At 38.3% G+C, this 25,621-nt stretch overlaps 1 protein-coding gene across 2 annotated transcripts in view; it reads left to right on the top strand.

Moving 5' to 3' along the window:
* DMRT1 (doublesex and mab-3 related transcription factor 1) overlaps positions 1-25,285 on the top strand; it is a 147,789-nt gene extending 122,504 nt beyond the window's left edge. For both annotated transcript variants that reach the window (XM_069088200.1, XM_069088197.1), the window contains one exon: positions 25,131-25,285. In XM_069088200.1, the coding sequence (XP_068944301.1) occupies positions 25,131-25,285 (155 nt within the window). The remainder of the gene's footprint in view (positions 1-25,130) is intronic.
* Positions 25,286-25,621: the final 336 nt, after the last annotated feature.

Here is a 25,621-nt window from a genome sequence, read left to right as displayed (position 1 = left end):
TTTTTCTTTGTCTCTGTCCTTCCCTCACTAGGAGGTCACATAAGGTGACACCAGGTAATTACTTACATAGACTGAAAACACTGCCCTTTGGATTTGAATGGAATCAGCACCCAGCAAGCTCCAGGGAGAGCTCTCTGTGTGTTTTTAAGACAACTAAAGGGGGCACGTACAAGGTGTTGAGTATAGGGAGATAAGAATTATTTGGGGGACAGAAGTTAACAATAAGAAGTCACATTTGTACGGTGCTTTTTGGTTTACAAAGCACTTTATTTCCAAAAACCCTCTGAGGTAGGTAATAGCTGTCGTTTTCATTTTACAGATGAAGAAATCAAGGCTTAGTAAGTGGGGACGTAATTTGCATAGGGTGGGTTACATGACTAGCGAATGTCAGGCTTGGACTTGAACCCAGGTTTTCAGAGTGTTAAGACTAGTCTCCCTACTTTTAAGTCACCTGTCATTTAACAGGTGATAGCTTTTTTTTTCTGCCTTCAGTTCTTATTGGGCATGTGTTTTTATTGGTATCTACCATCAAATTGGGAAAAGAACCAAAATCTCTCATTTTACTGGCTCTTGGGGTTATGCCTGCTACTTCTGCTATTCTCTGCACTCCTCAGTCACTAACATATTGCTCCTTGGAAACTTTTTTGGGGGAGTGGGTGTTGTTATTTGTGGTCTTTGCTCTAAAAATCTAGATTCTATTTGAGAGCGTACTGCTGGCATATAGGCATCTAAGAAGAAGGCTGCAGCCACTCTCTGCCCACAGCATATCAGAAGTATTAAGAATGGTAACTCCACTATGTAACTCTGAGGTTCAGAGGACTTCTTGCCCTCCCTCTCCCTTGAGTCATTCCCACCATGCCCTTTTGGAGTTTTTTGATACATTTTTATTTATTTCATTAAATAAAGCCCAATTACATATACATTTTTAACAATTCATTTTTTAAGTTTTTGAGTTCTACATTTTCTCCCTCCTTCCTGCCTTTTGCCCCTTAAGAAGGCAAACAATATCATATCAGTTATACGTGTGGAGCCATGCAAAACATTTCCATATTAACGGCACATGCCTTTTTAAAGCCAATAGCTAACACTTGGGCAGTGAATAGAATGTCCGACATGGAGTCAGGATGATTTAGGTTCAAATGTGGCCTCAGACACTTACTAGCTGTAAGACCCTGGACAAGTCTCTTAACTTTGCCTCAGTTTCCTCATCTGTAAAATGTCGAGAAAACTGCAGATAAGGTCAAGACTGAAACGACTCATCAGCAGCAGCAGCAGCACCAACAAAGAATGGTTTGGAATGGAGACAGAAAGACTCCTTTGGAATGCATTGTAGTTACTGTCCCAGAGATGACAGTGATAGTCGCACGAGCCTGGTGGGAGGGGGAATAGAGGAAGGCAGTAGAATAGATGGTAAGAAGGACTTGATAACTATGTAGATAGGAGAGGTGGGGGCCGAGCAGCAATAACCACAAACTTCACATGGGACATGGACAGGCGGGGTGCAGAGACAGTCCAGTCACCAGGAGAAGCAGGGCTAGGAGACAATGTAAACTCACTTTTGAAGGTGTTGAGCTGGAGACGTGGAGGGGGGAGGTAGTATATAGGCTGAGCTGTCTTACAGGCCGATGGAAATGGGGGACTAGAGTTTGAGAGAGATGCTGGGCGTCATCTGTGCCAAGGTGTGTAGGAGGAATGAATGAGAACAAAATAGTGCGTAAAGAAGAGCAAAGAGCCAAAGGTAGGACATGTGGAAGTAGCAGCCTCGAGTGGTCTTTCGTGATGATGGTGAAGATGGTAGCCGGCTTCATAGGGCCCTTTAAGGCTGGCAGAGCTGTTTGCAAATGCGCTCATTTGATCTTGTAACTCGCTGAAAGTAGGTTCTCTTATTCCCATTTGTCAGGTTAGGAAACTGGGGCTGAAAGAACCGAGTGACTTGCCCTGGGTCACAAAGCTAGGAGGTATCTGAGGCAGGCTTGATCCCCCATGTCACCTAGCAGACTAGGAAAAGGATGAAAAGGGAGGCAGGCAGAACTAGTGACCATGGTAGGAGACAGCCAGCACAGAACGGCTCCCTTTCCTGTATCTCTCCAAGCAACACCCTTGCTTTGGACTTTTCCTGAATGCTCCCCTCCCCATGAAAAGTCACTTCTATGTCTTGTTTGACCGGGGATCTTCTAGGACCTCCTAAACTACTGGCTAGCTAGCTAATGTGATTGACAGTTGTTTAAATTGTTATTCTTTCTGTAGAGATTTGAGTCAGTCAGTTATTCAACAAGTGTTTTGATTAAGTAGGTCTGGTCATAAAAAGACAAAGAAGGAAGAAAGGAAAGGAAGGGGAGGAAGGGAAGGAAGGAAGGAAGGAAGGAAAAAGAAAAGAAAAGAAAGAGCCAGACCTTGGTATCAAAGGATTTTCCTTCTATGAAGATGGGAGGAAATATATACACATTTGAATATATAAAATATTTAAATATAACGGGAGGAGGAAGCCTAGAGAATCAGAAAGGGCCTCATTTAAGAAGTGGTGTTTGAGATGAGTTTTGAATGAAAGTAGAAGTTGTAAGAGGCAGAAAGAAGGAGGGATGATATTCCAGGTATGAGAACAAGCCTGAAGGGTACATTGTGTAAGAAGACTGTGGAGTGTGTGGAGTGGAAAGTCATAATGCAGGAAAGGGGAGGGGCGTGCTATGAAGAGATTTCATGCCAAACAGAGGAATTTGTATTTGGTCCTAATGGGGAGCTACTGACGTTTATTGAGAGGGGGAAGTGATATGGTCAGATTTGAGCTTTAGGAATAATTTCTTAGGTAACTGGGGAGGATGGATTAAGTTTCACTGGCTATCCCAGTGCCTTGGTACCAAAAAAAAAAAGGAATAATGTTGAAATGTGTAGCTGCTATGAGGGGAGATGTTTTAGGGCCAAGTCAAACTTCCACTGTCTCTCATCACATCATTTAAGCAGGTGTAAGGCAGATACACTGTTGAAATACACAGATGGATGGCCTTAACTACCTACCTGTACACATACAGGAGCTGTTAGCCACTTTACATTCTGAGAGACCCCTGTCCAGCAGGCCTACTAAGCAAATAATAGAACTACAGAATTTTAAATCTGAGATCATTTAATCTCTCATTCTTCCCTTTGACAAATGTGCAAACTGTGGCTGGGATAGCTTAAATAGTTTATGCAGCTTTACACAATGATTATAGGCGTGCACTAGAATGCAGTTCTCTGACACCCCTCTGCAGGACCTCTTCTGTCATGCTGTGCAAATTGAAACACCCAGGGCCGTCATCTTGACAGCAGCCCTGGACTGTGGGAGAGGACTCTTATGTAAAAGTTTCCAAAAATTAGACTTGGAAACGATTAAACTATGTAATTATAAAGCGAGGGCAGCCCATTTGAAAATTAGCATTTTGTTAATGCAACTTTAAATAGTATCCTGTTGACTTCTTAAAAGGTTATGCATTAAGACATGTAGATTTGTCACTTTTGAGTTGAGCTGGTATTTTCTGAAATTAGCAGATTACTTAAGCGTGAAAGAGCTGAGGTCATCATTTGTTATTTGATTACTCTTTGACCTGATCTTGAATACTGCCAATAATGCAGTAAGTGCTGGACTTTCACTCTTGTTTTCAAATTAAAGATTTAATTACAGTCTTCATTGGAGATGAACGAAGTGTGAAAATACTTGATCTACGTGGAATATGGGAGCAGGGGAGGGAAGTGTGGGTTGTGTTCAGAGCTCAGGCTTTTAAAATATTTCAACAGTAGCATTAAGGATGAAGCTCAGGATATTGTGACCAAGTTTCCGGGTATTTTTTGGCTAGTCAGATTTAATCAAATGTGCATTTTTTCATGTCTTCCATTTCTTAAAAATATTAGTCTCATGGTGGTCCATTCTTTTAGCCGCAATATTAACATTTTTAACAATAACAACTATAATAATAAGGCTTCATAACCTAGCCCCCCTCCTATCTTATACCTTATTCCCTGAAATGTACTCCTAGATCCATGGACACTGGCCTTCTGGTTGTTCTACGAGCGAGACACTCCCGTCTTTCAGCTCTGGGAATTTTTCTGGCTTTCACTCATGCTTGGCACGTTCTTCCTCCTCAACTCTGCCTACTGGCTTTCCTGACTTCCTTTAAATTTGAACTATAATCCCATCATCTACAGCCTTTCCCAACCCATCTTTATTCTAATATCTTCCCTTTTAAAATTATTTCTTATTTATCCTGAATGTAACTTGTTTGGACACATTTATTTGCCTGTTGTCTCTCCTGTTAGAGTGTAAGTTCCTTGAGGGTGGGGAGGGTCTTTTATTGCTTTTTTGTATCCCAATGCTAAGCACAGTAACCCACACACATAGTAGGTGCTTAATAAACATTTATTGATTAACAGCAACAATAAAAATAAGGACCTTTGTTAATGGAGACAAAACGGAGTAATCTAATTCTGCTTTAGTATTGTCTTAATTGCAATAGATCTAGAGCTGGAAGAAGCCTCAGAAATTATCTAGTATTCTAGTGCAAGCCCCTCATTTTACAGATGTGGAAACTAAGAATTAGAGAGTTTTAAGTGACCTGGTAACATCACACAGGTAGTGAGCATCAATAGTAGGATTTGAACCCAGGCTCTCTGATTCCAGTATCAATGATCTTTCCATTGTTCTCTCCCTCTTTCTTCCCCCTATATCTCAGGCATTAGCAAGAAATTACACATTCAACACAATCATGACCATAAGCTAATTCTACCTTTCTCATTTGATACTTATTGAATGAATCAATTAGAGTCAATCAATGGTGTTTTTGTTATCTTAGTTTCTTTATGATCATATTGGTTTTGAGGGCAAGAGTGGAATATCTCATTTATCTGACATTATAGGAGGCATAGGGTATTTTAAAGAACTAAAGCTTATTCTCTCACTAATATACTTTTGGTGGAGTTGTGAGCTAATCCAACCATTCTGGAAAACAATTTGGAACTATATCCAGAGGGCTATAAAACTGCCTATCCAATAAAATCACTTCGAGATTTGTATACCAAGCAGATCAAAGAAAAGGGAAAAGGACTTATTTGAACAAAAGCATTTATAGCAGCTCTTCTTGTGATAGGGCTATCAATTGGGGAATGGCTGAATAAGTTGTGGTATATGATATGCAATGCAGTGCTATTGTGGTATAAGAAATAATGAGCAGAATCGTTTAACAAACACTTCGGAAGAATTCCATGAATTGATGCAGGGTGAAATGAGCAGAACCAGGAAACTGTTTACTAACAGCAATATTGTGACAATGGTCAACTGTGAAACACTTGACTACTCTAATGATATAAGACAATTTCAAAGGACTTGTGATGGAAAAATGCTATTTACCTCCACAGGGAGAACAAGAGTCTAGTGGCACCAGAAGAGCTAAGAATCCTTGTTTTAATGGTTTGTTTAGCAATAGTTCTTTATATTACTTACTCAAATTCACTTTATCTGTAAACTTCATGAGGACAAGGACATTTTATTATTTGTAGAACTTATATAATACCATTCACACTGCTGAGTATATAGTAGGTCCTCTAAAAATTGCTGGATTAATTGATCGATTGATTTTCCTATAGGAACAATAAGAGAGATGGTATTTAGGCTAGAAAATTTTTAACTCAAAATATAACTGAAATACTTTAGCATTTGCAGTGGAAAATAGAAAACAGCAATCACAGAAATATTGTAAAACTGAGTATGGAATCTTTTTGTGCTTTGTTTTGCATTTTGAATGCTGTTGTTTAAGAAAAAATAGATTATATTTGTGTCCATATAAAGAAGAGGTATGGCAAATTCCATCCATCAGCCACTCTCGTGTGTGTTCCATACATAATTATATGTGTGCCCTGATTTAGACCTCTGAGGACATTGAGCCCAATCCTCTTATTTTACTAGTGACAACTTCGGCACAGCTTAAGTGAATAAGTGCTACTCATCCATAAGTCCAACATTGTTTCATCTAATAGTATGAAAGCTCTGTCTTTGAGAATAAGATTTGTTTCATTCTTTGTGTTTGTATCGCCAGAATCTAGTATGGTGCCTAGTCATAGTGTGTAGTCAATACTTTAAATTGTTCGTCAGTTGATTAGTATCAGTGCTGGCTGTAAGCAAGGAACAAATAGTAAATTGCTACAATAAAATAAAAGAGAAATTGAGGGGGAATCAGGTTTATCCAGACAAATTGGCAACTCCTTGGCACTCTTTGCATTTGGGCTTGGTAATCTTCTTGTCTTTAGATTTAGAACCTAAATGCACTGAAGTATATAGTCCATCTTTCTACTTAAAAAGTTGACTTCAAATGCGTTGAAATCTAGTATTTCAGAGACTTTGAGAAAACATTCCACTTCCTGTCTTGGTCACCCATTTCTGAAGGATAACAGCTCCTGTTGTTAGGTCTCACTCATTCTTTTTCTGTAACTCATATTGCAATTTTGCTATAAAGCTAGGTGGCACAGTGGATAGAGCATTGGCCCTGAAGTCAGGAGAACCTGAGTTCACATGTGGCCTCAGAAACTTGACACTTACCATTGTGACCCTGGGCAAGTCACATAACCCCAGTTTTCTCACCCCCCCAAAAAAACCAACCCATGATTTTTTTTTAATCTTTGGGAGTTGTTTCACTTTACACTTTTGTGAACATTTTCTGCCCTTTAAAAAAATGGAGATGAAGAGTAATTTTGCAGGGAAGAAGGGTCTGATGGGTGACATTTTTACATTTTCTTGCCCAGAACCATTCCATGTCTCCCTTGTGTGTTTGTTGTCTTCTCCTATTAAAATGCAAACTTCTTGGGAACAGGGATCATGTTTGCTTGCTTGCTTTTGTAATTCCAGCACTTACCACAGTGCCCGGTACATAGTGAGTACCTAATAAAAGCTTTGTCATTTATTTATTTACTTGTCATCACTGAATCATTATAATGCCTTTCTCCCAATTTCTTTAAATTCTCCCCTCAGTTTTCTTTTCCCAACCGTTAAAATTACGGTAGGAGAAATGTTTTCCATAGAGCTCTGACTATAATGGGATGCTTATGCTTAATTGTTCATGCTTCCTGCAGGCTATACGAGCCTATTCCTGGTCCCCGGTTATCCTCATACTTGCTTTCTTAACTACATAGTCACACTATGACCTTTAGACTTGTCATCTGCGATACACATAGTAAGTCCTTATTTATTTCTGTTGTGTTTACATCTAGTAAACATTGGTTTTGTAATTGTGCCCGTGTCCCCTTTTCTAAAACTATGGTTAGTTTGTTTCTGATTACTTCCTCATTTTCCCAAGGTCACTTTGAATACCACATCTTCTTTCAGTTTGTTGATCCTACCTTGAATCCCTGATATTGGTGTCACTTACAGAATTAATGCACAAGCCTTCTATTCAGCTGATCGTTGAAGAATGTTTTAAAGGGTATTGGGATCGGGAATAATGTCTGAAGGGAAGGCCAGGTTGTTAATGATCTATTGATAACTTCTCTGTGGATAGTAAAGTCAAGCCAGTTAGTCATGTAACCTCTTCCTTTTGTGGTCTGTATTACATTATCTTGGGGATGGCAGTGCTGTATTTGTGTATGTGTCTGTTAGGAAGGATATGAATTTTGGGAGGGTTAAATAAAAAACCGTATTCAACTGAAGATATATCTATCAGGTCCTTTTATCTTAATAAAATTTTGTCTTGGGACTAGCAATCGGGTTATCAATTAATGTTTCTCTAAATGGCATTAATATGGCAAAATCTTGAATGAGGCATACAGGACTAATTCATTTCAATACAACAAACACATAGACTTTGGGGTAGACTTGTTCTTTATAGGAACCTTCTGTTTGCTGTCCCCTATAGTTCTTCTTGTTGTATTCTCAAACTGATTTTTTTTATGAGAACTCAACAGCAAGCAGGCAGTCAAATCATGTATTGAATGAAATTTCCTCGTCTGTGAAATGATCAGGTGGGACTCCAAAGTGTCCTTTCTGATCTTAATCCTTACAGAAAGCATTATTTGTACAGCATTATGGTTGGCATTGTAGAAAGGTACAAAAATAAACTACATTCTGCTCAAATAGAAGGATCTGGGTTCAGATCTCACCGTAGACACTTAACTAGCTTTGTGACTTTGACATGGGCAAGTCACTTAATCTTTCTGTGCCTCAGTTTGAAAAATGTGCCTCATCTGTAAAATGAAGTGGGGTGGACACAGTGCCATCTAGGGGTCCCTTGCAGCTCCAAATCCGTGGTTCTCCTCTACTCTAGACAGATTTTTAGACATCATAGATCCTGCTGCCCCCTTTTGCCCATCTTACAAATCATAACTTCCAGGTCAATATGTTTCCTTTTCTCCCTACCAAGTTGCAGTTTCCACAAAGAATAGACAAGAATGAACCTTAAAACAAAACAAAACAACACACGCTAACCCTACTTTGTTTCCTTGGGAAAAGGAACAATCAAACCTATAATTTAAACTGTGTAAACACCTCTGAGGTCTGAAATAGGAGAGTTTATGCTATTTTTTGTTTAGAAATGAGCAAGGTTTCCCTTAGTATTAGGAGCATAATTTTTGAGAATCTATTGATCAAGGGAACCCCAATACCAAGGATGTACAGGACCATTAAAAAAATCAATCAAAGTCTATATGATTGATTTTAGTTTTGTAGGTAAAAGAGTCATGTGGTCAGGAAATAAGGATACCTGTGGATGGAAAGATTTGTCAAAACAAGAGTTGGAGGGCTTCTCTTTGGCAGCATGTGGGGATGTCACTAACACCTGGAATGGTGCAGGCAGGAGAGAGTTGCCTGAATTCCTTATCACTGTGCTGTGTAATTTCTCAGAGGGTGGAAGCCTAGTCTTGGGAGACTTAGTGGAAAGGATTAAATACTTTAAAAACACTTAACACATTAAGTGTTTAGCCATTTGGGATCTTATGTACATAGTTTGAAATGCCTTCTTAAAGGTTCTAATCTGAGCAATTATTTTCTGATTTAATTCACCCCTAACACAAACCTTTCCAAAACAGTGAAGGCTTGCTCTTGTAATCTGAACTCCTCAGTCTATCAGCAGTAGCTCTGCAGTATTCAGGTGGTAAAAGAAACACATGTTGTTTGGGAGTAGGCATGTACTCTCCTGTCCAGAAATGCCTGAAGTTTTCTGTCCTCATCTTAATAATCTGGGTTCTCTTTAAGAGATCTTCGTTTAAAAGAGATTCTTCCTCTTTCTGTGAGCAGAATAATCCTAAAGTTTTCATAGTCTTCTCCCTGCATTTAGCAAGTAAGACTTTGGAACCCTTTTCTATCCCAGTTTTGTTGAGAAATGTTTTGGCTCATCCTAATAATGTAGATATAATTCAAATTCTCATCTTGTGCATTCTTTACTAACAGATTAGTCGTAAAACAAATATCAAAATACTTAATTGGCACCAAATGACAAAATAACAGAAAATCAAGAAATAAAATTGTGTTTAGCCACTTCAAGAATTAGCACAGTTTTATATCTTGCAGAATGCATCAGAAATATAATTTTCCTTTTAAGGAAAATAAATTGTTATAGTAATTATGGATAATAATAATAGTTCAGACTTATAGCCCTTTAAAGTGGGCAAACCCTTTGAATGGAATGTTTCATTAGATTTATGTATTAGGATGAGGCATACAGTTTATGGTCCATTAGCCCGTTAACACATCCATTTTGGGCACTATATTTTAAAATTATAAGTGGCAAATTATAGAAGTCATTTTAAAAGTAGCTTTTTATATTTGTATAATATTTACATTTATGTTAAAACGGACAGAATTATGTCTTTTTAAATGAAGAAAGTTTTGCTGGAGATAGGCTAAAGGTATACTTTTTAAAATGCGATATTTAAAATACCAAATAATATATATATATAATATATATAAAAATACCAAATACTCACAAAATATCATGTAGAATTATGTATCAAATTCAACAGGATGTATTGCGACAAAGGGGAGGATTAGACAGAAACAGGAGACTTCATTGGCTTTGAGAATCAAGATTTGGGCTTCATAATCTGAGGCCCATGGATAGATCTCAAGAAGTCTCTGAACTTAAACGGGGGAAGAAAATTCATCTTTGTTTTCATTAACTCCTAACTGAAATTTAGCACTTTTTTTTCCAATTAAGAATGTAGGCACCCAACCTTTAATCTGAGAAGGGGTCTGTAGGTTTCACCAAATGCCAGAGATAGAAAAAAAAGTTTTAAGATTCTGTGCAGCTGCCTCTTTCTATAAATGATCATTATTTTCATTTTTCCCTCTGCTTAAACAAGGTACTCAATCGGTTTCAGCTTTGGATTTTTCTTTAATTTTAGTCGTTAAGGATCTAGGTACCGCTACAGCAAAATTGCCCGGCACTCTGAGGAAACAAACCTCTATGTAGAGCTATGGTTTAAAAAGTCAGAAAATGTGGGCACAGATCGAAACCTGTTTGAGTGGGAGAAGATATTTTCCTGATGAGACTTGTTCTACTCTGTCCTCTTTTATACAGTAGATGATTCAACCAGGGTGGTCACTGAGACTAGAGCAGGTAAGGAAAGCGTTTTACCTGGAGCCGCAGAGCAGTGTCAGGTAAAATGTCACGCAGGTTCACAGGAGTTGGAACTGAGGCACACTTTACAGATAATTTAATCTAATCTCATTTTACCGAGTGGGAAACTGGTGACTCTCCTAGGGTTTACAGGCTGTAAGCAGCTGAGTCCGCATTGAAACCCAAATTCTCTGACAGGGAACCCGAGATAGTGCTTTCATCTATGCCCTAATAACAGTAACGACTGATGTTTCTATCACCCTTGAGAATTTTCAATGTGCTTTAGGTAAATTATCTCATTTGAGCCTTATGAGGGAGGAATGTGGGATATTCTTATCCCCATTTTCCAGATAAGAAAACGGATCTAGAGAAATTCTATGGCTCACCTGTGGTTAAAAAGCTAGCTAGTAAGTGCCTAAGGTGGACTTTAAATCCCATTTCTCTGGCTTTAAATTCAGTGTTTTTCTTTTATGCCAAGACAAGTAATTGGACAATTTTAAGAAGCGGTTTTAAATTATGTTGACATTATTAGGATTAGCCCAAACAGCTTACAACAAGTCTGGGATAGAAGGGGCTCCAAAGTCATTCTCACTAACCAGAAAGAGGAGAATACGAAAACTTGAGGATTATTGTGTTCGTAGAACAGAGGAAGGAACCAAACATTAACATTAACTTGAACATTAATCAAACACTTGATCTTAACCGTTTTTAACCCTAGGGGCAGCGAGGTGGCTCCTAGAATCTGAAGACTAGAGGTCAAATCCAGCTTTTGATACTTCTTAGCTGGGCACATCATTCAATGGGTCTGCCTCAGTTTCCTCCACTGTAAAAGAGGGGGAATAAAATGGGGGAAAATCTCACAGTTATTGAAGGTTAAGTTGATTTTTGTTAAGTGCTTTTAGCACATTGCCAGGCACATAGTGGTTGCTTAATAAATGTTTCCTGCCTTCCCTTACACCTGAATTATATAGCATTTACTTTTTGTAATCATTGAGATCCTGTAGGGATTCTTAAAGAATCCACAAAGGAACTTACATCACCTTGTTCAGTCTCCTCATTTTACAAGTGAACAGAGACCTGGAAATTGAGCATTTTTTAAGCCTGTGGACTATGAAATTTAGCCTATGGGCCCTTCTCGGCTTAATGATTCGTTGCCTACACGAATGATTGAAACGGGGGGGGGGAACCCCATTAATAGGCCTTGTCCTCAAGAAACTTGCAGAGTTTATCCTAACAACAGCTTAATTGAACTAATGCCATTTGGGCAATATTGAGTATAACGACTCTTCTGGTGGTTTTCATCAAAAGTTCATATTCCTGGAAGAACTGAGCTGGATCCTTGGCCCTAGACTTCAAGTGTGTCTGTGTAACCTGAGTCCTGTGTGCTGTGTCAAAGCGTGAGTTGGCTCCAAAGACATGGAATAACAGGCTCTGATTTCACTTTGGAGTAGCTCTTAACTTTGTGCTTTGAGTATAAAAGTCACCTTACCCCGAACATCAGAATTGTTGAAACTAAGCCAATGGCCTTGGGGTTGGGGAGTTGGGGGGAGAATGCTCACTCTCCATGTCATTTTGTCCCATCTACACTCTGGAAGTCAGCACCCTATGGGCAGCTCAGGCATTCACAGGTAGGAGGAAGGTGCTGCCGCAGCCTGTTAGGGATGGCACTGTTGCCTGTGACCATATCTTGTCGGCAGCACAGGGAGCCCAGATGTCATACTTAGTGTATCCTCCTTAGGCCTGTGGGAGGGTGAGCAGGCACCACTGTTAATGGGTCTAGATATTTTGGAAAGCAATCTGGAACTATATCCATAGAGTCACTAACCTTTGACCACCACTACCAAGCACAGGGTCCAGAGAGGGCAGAGACAGAAGGGGAAGATCAATTTGTAGACAAATGTTCATTACCAGCACTTTTGGTTCTAGAAGTGAACGGGAAACAAAGTGGGTATTTATCAATTAGGGAATATGATTGTGATATATGAATGCAATGAGATGTTATTATGCTGTAAGAAAAAAAGAAAGGGACAGCTCTGGAGAAACCTAGAAAGATTTGTATTAACTGATGGAGAATGAAGCTGGGTAGGTGATTCCTGGTTTTAATCCCAGCTCCTTTGACCTCTGGAATATCATATTCCAAGCCCTTCGATCTCTAAATGTAGAAGCTGCTAGATATAGTGTTATCCTGATTGTGTTACCACAATTCCCAAATTGTTTCTTCCTGGCTGCTTGTAATATTTTCTCATTGACCTGGGAACTTGGGAATTTGGTTATAATATTCCTAGGAATTTTCTTTTTGGGATCTTTTTCAAGAGGTGATTGGTGAATTCTTTCCATTTCTATTTTGCCTTCTGGTTCTTGAATATCAGGGCATTTTTCCTGGAGAATTTCTTGAAGGATGACTTCTAGGCTCTTTTTCTGATCATGGCTTTCAGGTAGTCCAATAATTTTTAAATTATCTCTCCCGAATCTATTTTCCAGGTTAGTGAGATATTTCACATTGCCTTCTATTTTTTTCATTTGTTTAGATCTGTTTTATAGTATCTTGATTTCTCATAAAGTCATTAGCTTCCAATTGCTCCAGTCTAATTTTGAAGGAATTATTCTCTTCAGTGAGATTTTGAAATTTCTTTTCCATCTGGCCAATTTGGCTTTTTAAGGCATTCTTCTCCTCATTGCGTTTTTGAGCCTCTTTTGCCATTTGAGTCAGTCCATTTTTTAAGGTGTTACTTTCTTCAGTATTTTTTGGGGTCTCCTTTAGCAGGCTGTTGGTCCGCTTTTCATAGTTTTCTTGTATGATTTTCATTTCTCTTCCCATTTCCTCCACTTCTCTTACTTGATTTTCAGAATTCTTCTTGAGCTCCTCCATGGCCAGTAACCAGCTCATATTTTTCTTGGAAGCTTGTGATACAGGAATTCTAACTTCATTGTTTTCCTTCCATTCCATGCTTTGATCTTTTTTGTCCCCCAAAAAGAGATCTATGGTCTGATTTCTCTTCCTCTGTTTGCTCATCTTGCCAGCCAATTATTTGACTTTTGAGCTCTTTGCCACAGTAGAACTCTGCTTCCAGATGGAGAGAGCTTTGTCCCAAATCACTGGGGTTTTTGGAAATGTTGTCAGAGGTCTGAGGAAGGCGCCTATCTGCAGACACCACACTGGTACACTGGCGTTTCTCACCCCAGTACCACGGCCCAAGCCAGTAACCCAGATCCAAGCAGGATAAAGCAGCAGTGATTACCCTCTGAATGGTCACTTGGTTCTCCTATGATCAGTAGACCAGGAGCTCTGGAAGCCCTCTGGGAGGCTCTGGGACCTCCACCAGCTCTTGCTCTAGGGGCAAGGGCGGACCTTGATCTTAGGTCACCTGGTTCTAACAGAGGTCTCCATTGACCTTTTACTTTGGCTTTGCTGTTTGTGGGTTGAGAAGTCTGGAAATCTCCACAGCTGCTGGTGCTTCACTCTCCTGAAGTCCGCTCTGGCTGCCACTGGTCAGGCCGCCCTGGGGCAGAACCTTGTGACTAGCTGGGACTACCCTCAGCTCCCAGAGCACTGTGATGGACCCTTCCTGCTGGCCTGCCAGGCTGCCTTCAGTAGGAGATTTGTTTCTCTCTGTCACTTTGTGGGTTCTAAAATTTGTTTAGAGTCATATTTTACAGGTATTGGAGGTGATTGTAGGGGGAGCTCACAGAATTTCCTGCTTCTACTCTGCCATCTTGGCTCTGCCCCCTCTAATCTATATTTATAAAACAAACAAACTGGAATAGAAGTTTATAGTGTTATATACAATCTTCTTTTTCTTTCCTTTAAATATTCAAATATTTTTGTTGATTTTTGAAGTTCAAAATATATTAAAAAATAAAAACTTAATTAGCTGTGTGTGACTCTGGGCAAGTCACTTAATCCATATTACCTCCAAAACAAAACTGTAATGTATGAAAAAAAAATCACCCTCCCTTTTCCAAAGAAAATAACTTCTTTTTGGGGAAGATGAGAGCAAGAGCTTACTCCCAACACCACCCTGGTATATATTAAATTCTTAATAAATATTTGACTGACTGCTTGATCAAGCATCTAAAAAAAGGAGGAGGCAAATGAGGAGAGAGGAAGATCGACAAAGACAGGTTCCTCTGTTCTCCACCTAATTGCAGGGCGAGAGGTTGTTTTTGTACATGGTAGTGATTTGATTTTGTCTAAGGCCAGACATCACCATTGAATGGCCGAAGGTCCTAGTGACAATACAGCCTTTGTGTTTCACCCATTCCCTTGTACATGATTAAACGCTACAGATAAGGCAGTTGTTACTGGAGTGGTTCCCTTGTCAGTAGGAACATTCCCTTCAGTCATAAAGATTTCAACATACCCATTTCTGCTCATTCTGCCCCACTGTTGTCTGTATCTCACCCACTGTGCTGGTGGCCTTCTACCAGATCATTTGACATGACTACCAGTGGGAATGTGAGATTATCCATCTCTCTATGGCTCTCTTTTTCTATTTATATATTTCTCTGATTTCACAGGTCAGGTGGGTAGTACAGCAGATAGTGTCCTGGATTAAAAACCTGAGTTCATATCCTGTCTCAGACATTGACCAGCTGTCTGATCCTGGGCACATCACTTCAATCTCTTTCAGCCTCTGTTGTCTTATCTGTAAAATGGAGAGAGAGTTGGTAGCACACTTGATGGCTTCTAAGGTTTCTAATCTATAATCCTGTGATCTCTGTTTAGAGTACTATTATTACAGAACGTTTACACATGACGAAAATTCAAGTGTATCTTTTCTGTTCACTGATTGTGAACTTCTCAGGGAGAGAAGCTCTATTTACTAGATAACTTTGGTCTGGGAGTTAATGCCTACCTACTGTTCCTTCTCTACTCGGGCACCTGTGGTTTAGAGAACAGTTTGCTTGATCAATCATCTTCTCACTCCCTTCAAAAAAGAAAGGATAGCATCTGTATAATTATGTAACTGTACCCACCTGCACCCTCCATTATGCTCACAAAAAGGGGAGGCTGGAAGTGGAATGTTATAATGGAAAGAACCCTGGGCTAGGAGTCAGGAAGCCTGAATTCTGGTCTGAAGCTTCCACCAATTAGCTGTGTGACAACCTGAATTTTAGTCAGTTCCCTCAGCTGTAAAATGGAGAGACTGATCTTTAAAGTCCAGTCTAATTAAACAAATACTTATTAAATGCCCGCTATGTACTAGGCACTAGATTTGGCCCCTGGGGAATACCAGAAGAAAATTAAAAAAATATTCTTTCCTCTCAAGGAGTTTACCTTTTATTTAGGCAGGGGTAGGATACATATAGACAGATTAGTATATACTATAAAATTCCAGGAGAAGAGAGGGGGATTGTGCACCAGCGATTAAGGAGATCAAGAAAGGTGTCCCATAGGAGATGACATTTGCCCTAACCCTTGAAGGAAGGGAGGGAGGGATTGAGCTAAAGTAGGTCAGTTTGGCCAAATCATAAAAAGTTTGTGATGGAGAATAAATGTGCAATAAACATGGAATGGTGGGCTAGAACCAGAATTGTGAAGGACTTTAGATGACAAGCTGAGGGGCTGGTATTTTATTCTGGAGGCAGTGGAGAGCCATTGACATTTCTTGAACAGGGGTAGAGACAAGGTCCCTAGAAGCACGCTAACATTCTAGGAGTCTGGTGGTTTTGTTCCTACAAATAACCAAGCAGGAACACTCACGTTCCTTATCTTTGAGTAATAATGATGATGATAACTCAGTTATATAGTGCTTTTAAGTTTGCACATATCATCTCGTTTGAAGCTTACAACAGTCCTCCAGGATGTCATTTCTTTGGGTGGTTTGTTATCCATGAGCAGATTTGGGCTCTAGTGGTTGTACTATAACTGGTAAATACTGAATGACTCCAGCAAACTGTTATGTCACCCAACGGGAGAAGTGCAGGTGTATGGTCCATGTGATGCCGCGTGATTCAGAAGCAGAATCTTTTATTTTCAAGCTTCCCCACAACTTTTCAGAATCTCACTCAGCACCTGAAGGACATGGGAACTCAGGAGAAAGGAGGACTTCTGAGATTCACCTCTTTGTGGAATACTTATGTTATTTGTAAGGCATTGGTTTTTTTTTTTTTAAATTCATTTCAGGGTTAACTTTTTCTGTCAAAATGTATGAAATTATAACTAAAGTGTGTATATAATCCTCTGCAGCTGTACCAGCATGGTTAGATGTAGGAGTCAACAAGCATTTAAAATGTTACAATTTTCTTTAAGCATCACAAGTTTAGAAAGATGTTATTAAGGAGTGAGATATATATATATATATATATACACACACACATATATATGGTTCTATTTACATGAACTCTAATAAGATTTTTAAGCTTTACCATAGTTTACCCCGATTCTAATGTGCCAGATGTAGGACTGGCCCTTTAAAGAATCTGTCCATTCTGGCTTTTAAAATTGACAGTTTGAGTTGTATTTTCAAGAAAAGTCTAATCCTCCAAATTCCCCCTGTCCCCACCCCCATTACCTCCCTTTAATTGCAGGTGGAGGTGGGGGTGGGGGAGGGGAAGCTACCTTTAATTGTTTCAAAGATTATTGAAAAAGTGAATTTATAGTAGGAGGGTGGAGACTAATAAGGGGATTTCCCCCCAAGCTCTTGGTTTCTAATTACATCAGTTGCAACCCAGCCTCCCTATTAACTTGAGTACAGGCATGAACTGGAAAAGAATGAGATAATCCAGGATAGATCAGGTTAAATAAAGATCTCCATTCATATCTTTACCTTTTATCCCTTGTTCTGAGTGCCAAGAATTAATGCTGTTTGAAAGTGCTACACACAGAACTTGCCAAACTGTGGACATCTAAAATAATCCTAATTACTTTAAATGTTAGTGAGAAGGCCAAGAATCTCACAGTAGAAAAAAGTTTTCTATTGTTTAAGTTCATACGTACTAAGCGGGATCGACAATTCTTCCTCCAGATAACCAGTGTTTGGAACAAAATCTTAGGGAGGAAAACTTGTCATACAGGATTTAAAAAACAAAACAAAACAGTTTTATGCTTTTACTCCTACAAACACCAGAAAACTAGAGGGGCTGGTATGATTGTGAGTTTTAAAAAACAAAATATATCACTCACATTCATAGTTTTAAATGGCTTTGTAGTGAGAGCTTAATAGTTTTAAAAATGTAGACAGCAAAGAAATTGTACTTTTCAAGCATAAACATCCTTGTTTTCTCACATCTCACCCTCATTTTTTCCAGTACATTGATTTTTTAGTGGATCGTTCAAGTTAAAAGTCAGTGTTCTTTGGAACTGTGAAGCATTTTCTCAAAATAGGGGTTCTTAATATGAAGTCTTTGGATAGGTTTTGTGGGTTGTGAATTAAAAAATATATTTTGATAGCTGTATTTCAAATGTAATTGTAGTTTTAAGCAGTCCATAGGTCCAGATTGCCAAAGAGGAAAGGATGCATGACATAAAAATGGTTTAAAATTTCTGTCCTAAAATGGCACCTGATAGCTCAGATCCATATTTATCACTTTCCTCTAGCATTAGTAATTGTCATGGATGTAATTTGATTCCAGATATTTTGACTCCAGAACACGATCCCTTTTAAATTTAGTATTTCTGCTATGTGGTTTAGAGTTGCTAAAACCAGCAGAAATAACATGTAAAGAACTGAGTACTTTTAAAAAGGAAAATTTTCTTTGGAAAGATTATAAGGCACCTAGGTGGTACAGTGAATAAAGGGCTAGGCCTCAGACGCCTAGCTATGTGACCCCAGGTAAGCCACTTAACCCTGTTTGCCTCAGTTTCCTCATCTGTAAAATGAACTGGAGAAAGAAATAGAAAAACACTTCTATTATTTTTGTCAGAAAAATCCCAAATGGAGTCACAGAGTCAGGCATGACTGAAAAAAAACAACAACCAAAAAACATCTATGCCAGGATTTATTAAACACCTCTTCTGTGGGGAAGAGGGTGTGGGTGGATCTATATCTACAAAGTGAAGTTAAACAGAGGGGCTTCGCAGCCTCTTCTGAACCTTATGATCTCAAGTGGTATTTATAATCTAGAAACAAGGCTTGTGTTGTGTGTCTTCAGTGTTGGACTGACTTAAAGATAACAAGTATTTAAATTGCAAATAGGGTAATTTTGAATGGAGAAGTGTTAAAAATTATCCAATCGAATTTGTAGAAGTCAACAGGCATATTCTATGTGCCAACCATTGTTCCTTCTTTGGCACAGTTGTATGATGTGAGTAGACTTTTGGCCTTCCTGCTTCTTGTACAGGTTGTGTTTTTCTGTTGCAGGCATCAGTTAATGGAACATTTTGTGTTTGAATAAGAAAATACTTCTAAGGCAAATTAAAACCAAAAGGAGCTTTGGTTTTCCAATTTTGATCACAGTCTTTAATAGATTTTTTTCCTCTTTCCCCACTAACCTCTACCCCAAGTTTACTAAATATTTTAAGACTCCATTGAAAGTTAGAAACCATTAGAAGTATGCATAGTATGGTTTTTACATACATACACACATCACACATAACTGTGCACTAGCACACACGTGGAAAGAGATTATACATCTTTTTTTTATCTATTAGTCCATCCTTCCATCCATCTATCCATCTATCCTTCCATCCATCCTTCCATCCATCTCTGTCAGATGGTAGTCTTCTATATTATAGGGTAGGGAGGGAGGGAGACAGTTTGGAACTTGAACAACAAAACCAAATAAAATTGAATTTAGAATGTTAGGAGCTACTTGTTAGCCCTTTAGGTGGGGGCCAAACTTAACCAACACCAGACTGCTCCAAAATCCAGAAAAGCATGAAGAGAACAGGTTTTTTTCAGTGCTGCACAAGAGCTTCTATCTGCCACAGGCCATTGTTTTTACCAGCCTCTTTCCAGAAAAGGATTGGGAATGTTGACATGATCAGAAAATCCTCTAATTGTTTTCACTGTAATGTGGTGGATTTTGGTTTTATTCTGTCTCTAATGCCAGGGTTATAAAAAAGAATGACTTTTATATCAGGGTTTAACTTTTATGTAGTTGTCTGTATTTCAGGGTAGAGAGTTTTATCTATAGTTTATCCTAGACGATAGGTAAACAAGCTTTTCCATTGAATTCAAGTTCTATTGAATTTGGAATATAAATTGTTTATGCATTTCATAATTGAGTAGATGAGTGATCTTCATTGATGAGATAGACTTTCCATTGGTGATAACCCGTCTATGCCTTCTCCAGCCTCTGTGATTCTAATTTATAGTTTTTAATACCTTTCCCGTTAGTCAACATACATTTATTGTTTACTATGTAAACAGTACAAAGAAGGGGGGAAGTCACTATTCTCAAGGAGAGTACATTCTAATGGGAGAGAGAACTCAGTTGGACCTCGTTCAAAAGCTGGGCTGAATCTTGAAAGAAGCCAGAAAACAAACAGACAAACCAAGAATTGGGAAGGGAGAGGAGAGCATTTTACACCTGGGGGGTAGTCAGCACAAAAGGCACAGAGATAAAAGATGAAATACCTTGTTGGAGGAGCTAGAGAATCACGGTTTGCTAGTGGTCTTTTAAGTGTTCGTGTTTCATGGGTACCAAGGGAACACTTGGGCTTTCTATCTCTTAACCTTCACTCTTTCCAAATTAAGTTAATTAACTAATTTTATTTTACAAAGCAGTAGTTGGGGCAGTTAGATGGTTCAGGGAATAGAACACCAATTCTCGAGTCAGGAGTACTTGAACTCAAATCCAGCCGCAGACACTTACTAGATGTGTGACCCTGGGAAAGTCACTTAACCCCAAATGCACACCCCCTCCACCTGAAAGCAATAGTTATAAATAGACATGAACATTTCGATATACAAAGAACAAAAAGAAGGATTGTATATTAAAAAATGAACTTAGACTTTAAATCTAACACAGTAGCAAGAAAATGGTCTTTTTGGTTTTATGCCCCTTTCTGAACTTTCTTGTTGTCTTCTGTGTATTTTTAAAATGTTTTATTAATGCTTTCAATACTTTCACTTTTGCTATCACTGTCCATTCTTTTTTGACCATTTGTTAGCTCGATGATATTTTTTCTTCTGGAGCACAGTTTGATTTTTGAAATATGCTGTAGTGCCTGTCTTTTGGGTCACCAGCAACCTTTAATTGCTTGGGGATTGTTTTGCCTTATTGTCTGTAACCATAAAAATATCACTGGAAAAGCATTTGTGCTGAAAAGATAGATGTCTTTATATAGTAGAGAGTAGTGTGATATTGTGAAAAACACTATGTATCTTCCCAAATGCAGTCCAGCCTACTTTCTAGGCTTATTTTGAATTCTGAGTCTTAATTCCTTGGCTGTCTGTATTGCCTGTACCAAATATGTGTACACACATACATAGTATATACACACATACATGTGCATTTGTGTGTGTTCTGAATAACAGGTATTTTTATATCCAACCATTTTTTACTCTGTATGCATTGTTATCCTTATCTCTTAAATCCTCATGAATCTCCTTGAGGAAGTTTTGTAAACTTCCAAGGCAATCAGAATAATTTCCCCCTATATATGTACAAAGTCCTTGAAGTTAGGGACTGTCTTTCTTGTTTGTGTTTACATTCTCAGTACTTAGTATAGTGCTTGGAACTTAATAAATGCTTTTTAATTCTTTCATTTTCACACGAGAGCATCTCCAGGACCTTGCCATCCAAAGGTAATCCCGTTTTCATTTGGACTTTGTTCAAGACATACCATGACAGCAGCAAACACCTTTGGAGAGCATATATCCACCTCACGTAATGATCTGAAGGTTATTAAACAGAGTTATCTTTTGTGATTACATTTATCAGAGAATCTTCCATGATCTTTAAATGTTCAGGAGAAACTTGTGGAGCCTTTTAGACTCCACAACTTTACTCAGTCAAATTTTTTTTTTGTGATTAACAAACTATAAACACTGTAGGATTTTTGTATTCTTTTTTTTTATCTCTGTCACTTATGTGATTATAGAGAGGTTGTCTGCTGTTGAGAAGCATTTATGAAAACCTGCCTATTTACTCCTTATATTTTTATTGATATACTCAGTACACTTGTAGATTATTCATATAAAGGTATATGATGTTTATATAAAGTAAGCATATAGTTGTAGTTGTTCACTTAAAATCGATTTTTAGAGGTACCAAGATCATCGTGATTTTTTCCCCTATTCTTTTGTTATTTTCTATGAGCTAGATGAATGGATGAATAGATAGAATTGGTCAGTCAGTACATCACTCTAGCATAGATTTCCATGGCATATATTTGGTAATGTCCAAACACCCTTCAGAACTATACCTGCCTAAATTCCACTTCTGTTTCCATAGTGTGTCTGTTTCTGAGAATTTGTAATTAAATATGGTGATTTTTCCTGCCACAAATGTTGAAAACAGAAAATTATAGTAATGTTGATAGTTTTTTCCATTGACTATTTTACTGAGTCAAAATTACTCCCAGCAGTTTTAGCTGCTAATGCTTTTGAGATGATTTGGATTCATTTGGGTCTTTCTGTATTCTTTTCATAATTTTATAGGGTCTTCCTCTGCCTTTACCTGTCACCTTTCTTACTTGGCAAGGAGACCAAACATTTGCTGGCTAAGGCAGTTTCTGAGCTCTTTGGGACTCCTTGTGTTACATGTTTTACTGTTTAAAAACTACCAGAAATGATGGAAATCAATTCTTTTTCATCGTTGCTCACTTTTCATCTTCAAGGACTCATTTTGAGTCATAGGAGATTTGAACCCAGGACTTTACATCTAGCACTTTTTCCATTGTACCAGATTTCCATTGCTCACTCTAACCTGAAACCTTCTTTCTTCTGTAAAGGGTATTTATAATTTGTAATCAGGAAGCTTCTGAATACTCTACTAGCCTTTGCCCCACTTTCATTACTCATAGTGAGGCACAGTATACTTTGGTCTTATGTTTGTGCCTACCATCACAGTCATCAGGTATGAAAATACATGTTTGTAAGGGATAGAGGCTATTATAAAATCCTTCATAGAGTTTCTCTGCCTCTTTAGAAATGTTGTCGTTCCTTCATGGTGGTATTTTGGCATCTTCAGCATTTGAAAGGAAGACTATTATTTTTTGAAGCCTCTGGGTGTATGATGACATCAACTCCTTTATTTGCCTCTCAGTGAGCTAATTGACCATCCTTCTACTTAAATTTCTTTTTGACTTCTAGCTTTGTTATTGTGAGAACTCATGTGGTTCCATTCTTGCAGTTGTGTGTGAATTAATTGGCCATTGGAGAAATAGCTCACATGTACACCTGTAGGTCACTTACCTAAGTTAATGTTTATATTGATTTTTAGCATCTTCTGGTACCTATTTTTGCTACTTTACTACAGTCACTGTAAAAGTGGAAATGGGCCTCAGGGGAGTCAGGGATGTTTGGGATTGATCTTTGTTGTGGGGGTGCCATGGCCAAGGAATTCATTGCAGAGTGCCCAACCTGCTGAAGATGAGCCTCTGTGTTAATGAAGCTTGGTCCTTGGACAAGCTTCAGTTTGACTTTGAGACTATACTTCAGTGTTTTGTAGCATGGTAGGTACTGCCAGAGTTTATGCTGTATTTTCCTAGTCTTCAAGAAACTCACTACAGTGAGGCATTGGAGTAGATCTCTTGTGGAGAATTTTTTTTGTAGATAGTACTGAAAATATTAATACATGCACTTGGAAAGTTACTCTTTATTTTCATAATAACTAAAAACCCTGTTAGTAATTAAGTAAGGTATGACTTAAGGATGCCAGCAGCAGGGGGGCTCCCCAGTCAATAATCCTGTGGGATCTGTTTATTGTTAGTTTTAAAATTTCCTGGTCCTTGTAGCTATTTTTAATGTGATTATGTATGTACATTTTCAGATGTTTCCTTTTAAAAATAATAAAAATAAACTGGCACTTATCTGATATAACATCAGCATCAGAAATATTTGGCTTGGGTCATAAATTATTTTGTAACATCATAAGTTAGGAAATGGCCTAAGTTGACCTGGTGTTAAATGTGGGACATTGATGGGATAAAAGATTCCCAAATCCTCCGTTCCTTTTACTAGATAGATCAGATGTCTGTAAAAACCAGCAGCCGCAGTGTTGATTGTGAGTGCTTTAGTACCGAAGCACAGGAGGGTAACTTAAGGTCTGATTGTGAAGTTCTCTCTCTTGATTATTTTCTGTGATTATATTGGAGCCTTCCTTCCAAACTCATAGTAATTGTAAATAGTGTTCTCCTTTAAACGGGCATCTCTCAGCATGATAATATAACTTACTAAACTGTAAAATTTCCAAACACAATCCTAAGTATTGATGTGTTAACATGTCAGGGCTCACTATAGCTTCTGCTATGATTTAGTCATCTACAGAATGACTCCAGCATTCAGCTACCCCGATGCATTTTGCTAATTACATCATAGATTTCCCTATTGATGAACACAAGCTGAATTAACACAGGAGCACTAATGTACCCTTTCCCCATTATTGTAGTACAAGAAGCCGTAGCAGATGCTGACAGTTAGTTACACAAACATTAGTATTAACGATTGGCCATTTGGAATTGGTGACAAACTACTGCCCGGTGGAATTCTGAGCCTGAAACCAATCAGAAAGTTAATGAGGAGAGAAATTACCACTGCAGCTTCCCCTTAATTACATTCACGCCAGGCAGGAAGGGAGTTCTGGGGGTGGATCTGAACTCATCTAAGGTTAAGAAGGTCAGAGACCCTTTTCCTTGATTTTTGTATCTACTGTGACTTGTGAGGTTGCAAATATTTTTCAACATATTATTACTTTTGTACTCTTTATATTTAATTTTGAGTTTCTGGAGACATGTTAAAATTTTAGCATTTAAAAAAAGTTTAAAAATTCTTTTTATCTCTTTCTCTCTCTCATTTACTTGCTTATAATTTTTTAAAGTATCTTCCATCTATTCATTTTGTAGGCTGGCCCCAAATTGAAGGTTTGTACCAATTATTATGAAAAGAAATGGAAATGGTGTATATATTGGTAAAGAAAATCCACTCCCTTTTTTGTTATTGTTGGGGAACTAGTTACCTGTGGTATGGGAGAAATGCAGCGTTGAGTTTTGCATGTGAAAATTTGTCAGATGGATCACTTGCTTGACAAGTTTTATTAGCCTTTTTTAATATAATCTATATATTTATGGATGGATGGGAGTGGGGAGATGCTTTCCACAAGAGAAGAGTTTTCTAAGGCTTGGAAAGAGAGAACTGGGACACAGTAGGCTTGGTTCCCATTCCCAACTTTTCCACTTAATATTCCTGGTATATTATTCTCCTGTCTTTGCCTCAGAATATTATCATGTTGAGTAAGGAGTACTGCAGACATGATGTGACTTCCTATTCTGAAGGAATAGCAGTGAGTTGTTATAAAATAGTTGGAAGTAAATTAATAAATAACAGGGGTTAATGGAGTACAAAATGCTAATTTCTTTATTGTCATTGTAAAGGGGTTATATAATCGCTACACAGAGTAAAAGAAAACTTTGCTACGTTTAATCCTGAGCTCTCTCTCCCTCCCCTCTCTTTCCAGTGTTCTCACCACCGAGCAGTCAAGATTCTGGCTTAGTTTCCCTGTCAAGCAGCTCACCTATTAGTAATGAAAGCACAAAAGGTGTTCTGGAGTGTGAGTCTACCTCAGAGCCTAGCACCTTCACAGTTAATGCTGTCATAGAAGATGATGAATAAGGCAAGTTCCCCATACGAGTCTGGTTTCTTTGGAATAGCAGGCCAATTCTATTATATACATCGTGTTTGTTGTTTATCTTTTGCATTGACTGATGGCTGAAGTAACTGTTGAGAAAGTGTTTGGTTTATTCTCTTCATGCTTATGCTGTACTGACCAAAGGCTAAAACATATTTGTAATGGTTTTAGGGACAATATAGCTTTACGAAAAGCATTGCAGAATTAAATGCTGCCCTTGGAGTTCATATAGTTTTTTCCTGCTTCTTATGATCCTCTTTAAAAAGTATTTTTTCCACAAATGCAAGATGTTTAAGTAAACTAGTATCTTTACATCTAAA

This window comes from Petaurus breviceps, unplaced genomic scaffold (assembly GCF_028583685.1).
Source record: "Petaurus breviceps papuanus isolate PSGF00001 unplaced genomic scaffold, PetGlider_PUasm1.0 118, whole genome shotgun sequence".
Lineage (NCBI taxonomy): Eukaryota > Metazoa > Chordata > Mammalia > Diprotodontia > Petauridae > Petaurus > Petaurus breviceps.
This window is presented reverse-complemented; position numbering and strand designations above follow the sequence as displayed.